The sequence below is a fragment of the Athene cunicularia genome, assembly GCF_003259725.1.
Source record: "Athene cunicularia isolate RWA chromosome 1 unlocalized genomic scaffold, athCun1 chr1_part2, whole genome shotgun sequence".
In the NCBI taxonomy this organism is placed as follows: domain Eukaryota; kingdom Metazoa; phylum Chordata; class Aves; order Strigiformes; family Strigidae; genus Athene; species Athene cunicularia.
The window spans coordinates 48816882-48826044 of NW_020799092.1; the positions used below are offsets into that span (position 1 = coordinate 48816882).

Genomic DNA, 9163 nt, shown 5'->3' on the forward strand with positions numbered 1-9163 from the left:
TTTTCTAACAGTCATGGGTTTACATAATTTGCCTGATTTCACAGGAATTCTGTAGAAGAGGCTCTGATATGCTTCAGTTCTCAAGTATAGGCATTTACTGAACGCCTGAGGTAATCACCCTTTCTTTTCCCCGTTCTTCCTCAGAACCTGTGCATGGTGTGAGGAAAGGGTTTGGGGAAAAAAAAAATTAAGCAGTCATGTAACCAAAGACAATATATAAAATCTAAAATGCCACAGAAAACCTTAATTCTGACACTTTGATTTTTGAGCACTTGACTTGGCAGCCTTGCCATTCTCTTAATATCCTTTTTGAGAATGCAAACATTTAAAGCCAATGTATATATAAATTCTTGTGAAATGTGAATTCTCCCATCCTGCTGTCTTCATAATTCTTCTTTTAATGGATCATTAGAAGGTTCAGCTCTTTAGATTCATAGCACATCCTCTTCCACTTGACTCGAGAGTAGATTTGTCAGTAGAAGACATCATCTTGCCAGATTGGCAGAGGGTTAGAGAGGAGGAGAATAAGGAACTGAGGAAGAGTGGAGATTAGTGTATTTCACATGTATTAATTAATTGCATAGATAATCTTAGATTCATAAGTAGCGGGTGCAAATTCTCCAGAGAAGTGTGTTCTAAGGTTCACCTCCTGAACCTCTCTTCTGCTTAACTCTCTTCTTGCATTTTACACCCTCCCCATCTGCTTTTCCAGTCTTGTATGCCTTAACTGACTTCTGTATCCTCAAACTACATCTTCCTCAGTTGCTTCATTAGTAATGATGATGTTCTGTTAGCACTGTCCTCCCTGGTTTTGCCCTTCCTTCCCTATGCATCTCTTATCCTCCTTTTTTCTTCCCTTCTTTGGCCGTTTCTCTGCCCTGCTGTCCTCCACACTTTAGGTCTTGATTTTCATGGTTTTGTACTCAAGACTCATCCTTTCTTCATCCATTTTGCCTCATCAGAGAATGCAACTTCTTGTTTCATTCTCCTTCTTTCCATCTGAGGTTTCTTCTTTCTCCTCCTTCCCACTGCCCCCATACAGCCTCCCAGCTCCCAGCCATAGCCTCTCGCAGCAGCACAGAGCAGACATTGTGCGGTTTGTCCTGCTCAGATGCTGTTCCAACAGGTGGGTGAGTTTGGAGAAATTAGTATGAGATTAATATGAGGGAGCTGAATACCTCATTTGAGATGTGAAGGGGAGGGGATAATGAATGTATATGGATTCACGTGGGAATTTACTGGCAAACTTTTAACAGGCATCCAGGGAGAGCAAGAGTGAACAAAACTGTTCATTATGCTGCTATGTGTACATTTTCTTAGGAGATGGCAAAAAGCATATCCCTTGGCACACTACCCTGCCAAATGTCATGTCTCTGATTCAAAACTCGGTGACACTAAAATATTCTCAGAAAATAATATGGTTAGGTTTGTTCTTACTATTTAAGTGTGAGCAAAATATCTTTTTCTTTTACTAAGTTTTCAGAAATGGCTGGCTCATTCTTACTGAAAGTTCCCAAAACTTGCACCTAAGGTAGGCACCTGACATAGATTTTCTCCTCAACAGTTATTTTTACAAAGGTAGAAGTAGCAGAATAAAAAATATTCCAACTGGACATCTTGAATAACAATAGGCTGTTGCTACCTGAACTATCAGTTACTGAATTAAAAAAAAAAAAAAGGGAGGGGGGGGGCAGGAAGGAAAACATCGCATGACATTTAAAGCTAAGTAATCTAAGAAAATTCTTTGCTTGAAAATGTGTGACGTTTTCTGTTTGGGAAGAAACGCATGTTGTAACTGCTCCCCACTAGACAAGAAAGTACCATTTTTGGATGAAGCTTTTTCTTTCCTTACCAGGAGTTTTCTATCTGGGTTGGTCTGGAAACAGGTAGGAGATGCCATTACCCAATTTTGTTCCACAGAGGAACATTTCTGATTTTTTTTGTGAACTGTCAGAAATTGCATTCTTTGGTCCAAGACTGAAGAATAGCTGCATTGTTTTTGAAGAGAAAAAATGTATCTGTAGTGTGAATATTTATACGTGTGCAGAATTTCATGTTTTCATTAAACCAGTGTTAAGCTTATATCACCTAAGAACAACTAGATTTTATAATTAACAATATGAAACATTAAGGATTAATTCCCTGTATTTTTCAAAAGGCACAATAAGAAATCAGGCAGGGTATGAATCATGAATGTTAACATGCTGTACCTCTATATCCCTCTTTTGACAGCAATTAGTGCAAAGCTAACTCCATATATAATCTGTGGCAAGGAGCACTGGGAGACAACTAAGAGACAGTGACAATGTCTTTAAACTGGCGGACAATTCGTACTCAACTTGGAGTTTTTAAAGTGAACTTCAAAGGACTGGCATGCCTCTTGGTCTTCACAGTGAGCGTTTGTGGCAGTGCCCCAGGGATGTGTCCAACAGCCTGCATCTGTGCCAGTGATATCGTAAGCTGCACCAATAAGAACCTCTCTCGAGTGCCAGGAAATCTTTATAAATGTATGAAAAGGCTGGATCTGAGTTATAACAGAATTGGGTTTCTGGAGCCTGAATGGGTCCCAGTGCTGTTTGAGAAACTGAACACTTTAATAGTCAATCATAATAGCATTAGCAGCATTATCACTGGAAGCTTTTCCACAACCCCAAATCTGAAGTACCTAGACTTGTCGTCCAACAACCTGAAGACACTAAGCAGCCCTGTGTTTCAGGAGCTGAGGGTTCTGGAGGTTCTTCTGCTGTACAACAATCACATAACACAGATAGAGTCTTCAGCCTTTGGAGGATTGTACAAGTTGCAGAAACTATACCTAAGCTATAACTTGCTCTCACATTTCCCACTGGACTTGTACACTGGAAAATATAAACTGACAGACCTTGTGTTGCTGGACATTTCCTTTAATCACATCCAGTTGATGCCTATTCAGCGCCTGAGTTCAGTGCCAGCCAAACATCTTAGTGGAATTTATCTTCATGGCAACCCATTTTATTGTGACTGTGTGCTGTACTCCATGCTAACCTTCTGGTATCAAAGGCACTTCAGCTCGGTGGTGGACTTCAGAAATGAGTACACCTGTTTGTTGCGATCAGACCCAAGAGGTTACAATAAACTGCCTTTATTGCACGACAACTTTCTGAATTGCTCTGAAAGCACTGTCAACAGCTCTTTCCAAGCCTTTGGGTTTATTCACGATGCCCAGGTTGGTGACAGGCTGATTGTACACTGTGACAGCAGAATCAGCGATGCGGGCACGCATTTTGTTTGGGTTAGTCCAGACAATAGATTGCTGGAGCCAGACAGGGAGACCAACAACTTCAAGGTGTTTCGTAATGGCAGCCTGGAGATAACAGATGCCCAGCTAGAGGACTCAGGGCTGTATTCCTGCATTGCAATAAATAAAAAAAGACTATTAAATGAAACCATAGAGGTTAGAATAAACGTTAGCAATTTCACAGTGAACAGGTCCCATGCTCATGAAGCATTTAATACAGCTTTTACCACCCTTGCTGCCTGTGTAGCCAGTATTGTTTTAGTACTGCTGTATCTCTATCTGACCCCCTGTCCATGCCAATGTAAGGCAAAAAGGAGGAAGAGGAAGCTGAACCAAAGCAGTGCCCACTCATCCATACTGAATTCCACACCGCCACAACAGCTGCCAGCCGATGAGAAGAAGGCTAGCACTGGTAAACGGGTGGTTTTCCTGGAACCTGTGCACGAACCAAAACACAGTCAGAACGGGAAAGTAAAGCTGTTCCCTAATGACAATATCATTGCTGAGAGTATCTTAAAAACTACTCGAACAAAATCCGACTCCGATTCTGTCAACTCCGTGTTCTCAGACACACCTTTCATGCCATCAACTTAGTTTGCTGCCCGTGTTTGTATTGTGCAGTTACATTTCTGAATACCTCCTTTGCTTGTAGCAACCATCAGAAAAAACAAATAAAAAGAGATAAAATGTTTTAAAAAAGTTTCTGTTGTCAGTCCTTAAACTGTGTCTCCTCTCTCTGTGAGTGCAGGGCCATGCAACAGTGATATCTCGTTCGGGAAAAGCAAACAGCATGGCATTAATGTGAATGTCTTCAGTGCAAGCTTAGCCTTGGCTTTTACTCTCTGGTCCATACATAGCAATTTCTCATGCATGTTTAGAGGTGCTCTCAGTGCATGCAGCTGACTCTTCAGAGGCGGAGTCTGACCCCTATAAAACACTCTCAGTCATGCTGATAACTCAGCTCCTGTGCAGTGAGCACAGAAGCAAAATCAGAAGGGTACTGAGGAAAATGTCCAGACTTCCTGAATTCCTTTCACAGGCTTATAAAATCCTTACAGTAAAATCACTAGGGGGAAAAAGTAATGAGTTCCTTTGGACTGATCAGAACAAAGGATTAGATTTGGCACCAGCATGCATAGCAGCACTGGATAAATTTTTATGGCCTTCAACTGATAATGTGATGCTTGAAAACTTTAAATGAGGGGCATTGTACTCATTTTATTCAAAACTTAGTCATGGGATTACTCATGAGAAGCAAAGTGGTTGTATTTGTTTGTAAATATTGACACATAATGAAAACAGGTAGAAGTTAACGCATTACCTTTGAAATTGTCTTTATCAAGGAATGAAACTTGTCAGTCATGAGGACTCAAGCTAATTAGCACTAACTCATTAAGCTACAATAACTGGATTTATTATAGTCAGTTGTCTTAATCTCTGAAGCTTGCTGTGGCATAACACAGTAAACAAGCCTAACACCATCACCAGGGCTTGAGCTTCATTTTACGTGTGGGTGGCTTCTCTCCAGAGGTAACTTCATGAAATAGGGGGAGTATTTCAATCAATCTCTCCAGTGTCACATGGTTCCATCAAGTGGTTATAAAATTTGCTTCCTAAAGATTTTTCTTAAAAGAGGAAATACAGTATTTAGTCAAACTCATTAAAAATATAAAAGACTATGCACCGTGAATTCAGAAAGCACAGCTTTTCTCTAGACTTGGCCCTTGTCTAATATGTACTGTTTCCTTCTTTGTCTGAATTGTTGGACTAGATGATTCTGTGATTCTGTTACATTGTCAAAGTTTATGAACATGGTAAGACTGGCCTGAACTGGTGATGCAACATAGGTTGCATGAAGTGTTGTGTTATTGTAATGAGCATGCTGTTCTATTTGTTATTTCTTTTTCTGTTAGATTTGCCCCCTTTTTTTTTCTTTTTAGCTTACTGGGACTGGGATAGACTTTGCCAATCTTTCTCACATTGAATAATACCAGCATCAAAGGATTTCTGCAAGGAATTACAGCTTACCAAAGAAGAGTAATTGGAGCATGTCTGTCTCGTTGTATCTTTGGGGAATATACTGAAAGGGTGAAGGATAAACAAAATCAGAATTAAAGGGTTACATGGTATGGCAACTGTAATTTATTTTTGAGAGGCTTACTGTAACAGCCACATGCCATTTTTTGTGATTTCTTTTGAGAGACATGTCATCATGCTAAAGCTTATATCTGGCTGAGCCAAAGCTGTCAACAATTGATTTGCTATGGAGAAATCCTGACGTAGCTAATTGTTTGAAAGAAAGCTATCTGAAAAACAGATTAGATCAGGAAACACTGCTGCTGTGATGTGCACAATGTGGAATTAGAAAACTGCTAGAGATTTTAATTCAGATATTCAGGGAAATGGAAGATGGGAAATGTTTTTTCTAAGCAGAGGATAATAAATATTTAGGAGAGAGACATGACCACACATTTGGGTCTTTTCTTTGTATATTCATCTGTGTAAATTTAAACATGGCTTCAGCTATCAAGAAGGTTAGCATCCTTTCATAAAGCTCTTTCCCTCTTTTGTCTGTATACGTGCAATAAACCAAAATCCTTATGTTTACATACAAGGTATGAGGAGAAAACAGTGACTGTCTTTGCTAAAATCAGTGATATAGTTGGGTCATCTAACAGTGAGGCAAAGGCTTCACACTGTCTCCTTCTCAAAGATTTTTTTATTGAAAGGATTAAGCTAAGCTGCGTGATCTGCTGCTGTGCCACGCACATGGTGGGTGGCTGTCCCCTGCATTGCACAAGGAGACAATCAGCAACCCAGAGCCAAAGGGCTGAAATGGTGGTGAGGCAGAGTAGGAAATGGAGAGGCAAATACTCCCATGGAAAGTTGTACAGATCAGTTACAGCTCTGGGCAGATATTATGCTCTGTTGTCATACATGAGCTTAATTGACCCAGATTTTGGTGTTTACACAAGAGCTCTGATGGTCGGTTCCAAATTGGGCTGAAAATAAAACATGCTGTCATCAGTGTGGCTGGGAAACAGATGTATACATCTCTTTAGCAGCTACAGCTGAGCAGGTACACCCCACTGCTGTTCACAGTGCAGTGCAGTGACCATGCCGCATCAAACTCACCGTGCATTTTAAATCTGCATGGTAGTCCTAAATAAAGAAGGTAGCAATCCTGCAGCCTTCCTTCCATGGGATTGTTGTTCTCCATCAAGACATGGAGATTTGTGGGATCAGAGTAATTCTGCTAGATGACTAGAGAAGCTGAGTGTGGATCTAAACAGCAGACGTTTACTGTGACTATTAATTGTCTGTATTTTACTGACTGCTTCAAAGTACTCACAGTTATAATTGTGATTATGAACAAGGTGGTAAAACCAAAGCTTTTGAGAGAGCTGATGGCTTGTTTGCTGCTTCTTTACATTATTACAGCCTCGTAAGTTCAATAGGTGCAGCTTTAATAAAGATTTTTAAAGTCTTTACTGAATATTTATCATATAACACCAACACCGTAGATCTACAATCCCTGTCCTCTTGGAAGGCTGTGGAAAGGCAATGCAGCTCAGCTGTTCCTCTCTTCCCACCACAATGCAAGCCCCATGAGGCACTGCCATCCAGCTCCACAGTCACGCAGTGCTCTGGATGGTCTCCTGGACAGGAGGGGTTGCTCAGATATCACACCAGTAACTCCAGTGTGGTCCACCCTCCTAGTGAGTCCTCCTCAGCAGGCCTGTCCTACCACCATGTCATCCCCATTAGCCTATGTCCTGGATTTCCTGTTGCTGCTTCCAGCAACTACCAAAGAGCTCAATGATATTTTTAATACAGAGTGAGCTCAGTCCTGGCAAGCTGTTCAGTGCTCTGGCTGCAGTTCAGCCACGCTCTTAAAATGGGTTTGCATTAAGGCAGAGGTACCAACCCACTGGCAAGAAGTCCCTGGTTGGTCATGGAGTCACTGCCTCTGCAAGATGCCCAGAATGAGATATTCCACATGCAGCTCAGATAACCCCAGGTGAGTTTTGCTCTCCCTTGTCTTCTTTCTAGTGCCTGAGACTGTGCCACACAAGGTCATAGGCAGGGCTCTAAGCTATACCTCAATACTATGTCTTTCTGTGGGGCTTCTTTAAACCTAGGTCCTCTGCCACTTTAACAGTGATGATCAGCTTTTCTCTTACTCAAGGACCTATTGCATCAGTTCCAGCTGTCTCATAGATCACAAATAAGGGTAATGGCTGCAGACAGCTCTGGAAGGTCATGTCCTTGCCTCTGTGTATTTCCAGTACTGCACATGCCTGCAAGGCATAAGCTTTTGTGGAGTGCGTTGGGAACGGGTCGTGTCAGGCCAGCATGAAACCTCTTAGGCCAGTCCTGAGCATGGCAACAGCAACTGCACAACCGCATTGTCCCCATATTACCTACCTGTAGTGGCAGGTGAAAGGGAAGGCTGCTAGTCCTCTCTTCTGACCTCTATAAGGTTAAATATCTAACTGCAACCACCTCACTAACGATGAACACGTACAATGGCTGACTGCCCCTCAAATACACTGGGCAGCTGCCAAGGAAGCTGGAAGCAGAGGGTGAACCAAAGTGCTTTCCTGATACCAGCCCTTAATTTGCAGCTGATTGTAACAGCCAGCACCATGTCCTTTTAGCCCAGATGTTTACCCGCAACGTGTTAGGCAAATAGTGCTCCAGGTTAGTAATGTACCTATCTCCCTAGCATTGCTTCTTCGAAAAGGCAGATTTCTGGGTACTGCTAATGACAGTGTCAAAGGACTAACGGATTATATAGCTCATTTTTCTGAAAAAGCAAAACCCTAGGGTCAAGTTGTGATTAAACCATAAACTTTAGGATAGCACAAGATTATTTCTTCCTGCTAGAGTAAATCAACCTCCTTCAGAGTACTTTTATACCTTGACTGGAGCATATTCCTAATAACCTCTCATGTCTCTGAACTGGGTGAGAATAAATCAGTCTTTATGGGACAAAGCATGTTATTGTGGTCATCTCTAAAGTGACAGTCCCCTGTGGACTACAGCTGCTGGCCATCCCGCCCAGAACACTCTTCTGCTCTCTTCATTGAGGCTGAGCCATCACCATTTCACCGTGGCAGGCTCAGGGACTGTTTCCAGCCTCTTCCTTCATAGTTCTCTGTGTCAAGACTGGCTTTGAAGATGGTTTCTGGATGTACTACAAAGCTGCTGGAAGGGATCATTTTAATTGATTAATCAAAACAGCTACTTCCAAATGGCTTCTAAATGATGAGAACTGGCATTAGTAAGTAGTAGCTTTTGAGAAGACAGGATACACTTTTCATTTACAGATTGAGCAATTTAGATTTTAGATTTTACTTTTTGCTTTTTCTGGTAAACAATACTTGAATCAATATATATAGAAAGAGAGTACATATTTAGAGATTTTTTTTTCCTATGTTTCTTTCACGTATTTCCATTTGTCCAGTAGGGCTCAGATGTGGAGGAGAAATTTGAGATTGAGGAGGATAAGGGAAAGAAATAATTCTGGCCAAAGTTCACTGGCTAATATCTGAGGTCTTGCCTTCAGTGGGTACATAAAAAAAATAATTTTAAAAATTGAAAACATTACCTAAATACAGATTTCATGAGTGTCTGGGTGTTAGCAGAGTTCTGACAGTAATACAGGTATGAAAGGGATCCATACAAAACTAAAGCGTAAGAATATCAGTATTTGTTTTTGAGAATTGGTTGAAGAGGTCATGCCATAGGTAAAAGGACCATACCTCTCTTCATTACTTAATAGAAAGTTCTAATTTAGTGTTAAAGAACTGAACAGATGCAGTGGAGAAAATATTTTTCTTGTGAATTGCTGGTTTATGCTCTGATTATATCAGGTGAATT

General features: G+C 41.1%; 1 protein-coding gene across 1 annotated transcript; it reads left to right on the forward strand.

Annotated features, from left to right (window-relative positions):
- Positions 1 to 1680: 1680 nt before the first annotated feature.
- AMIGO2 (adhesion molecule with Ig like domain 2) lies at positions 1681 to 8857 on the forward strand. Its single transcript, XM_026866282.1, has one exon. The coding sequence runs from the start codon at positions 2306 to 2308 to the stop codon at positions 3869 to 3871; it is 1566 nt and encodes a 521-aa protein (XP_026722083.1). The 5' UTR covers positions 1681 to 2305; the 3' UTR covers positions 3872 to 8857.
- Positions 8858 to 9163: the final 306 nt, after the last annotated feature.

Coding starts and splice junctions, on each gene's coding strand:
- AMIGO2 (XM_026866282.1), top strand. CDS start 2,306: ATGTCTTTAAACTGGCGGACAATTCGTACTCAACTTGGAGTTTTTAAA.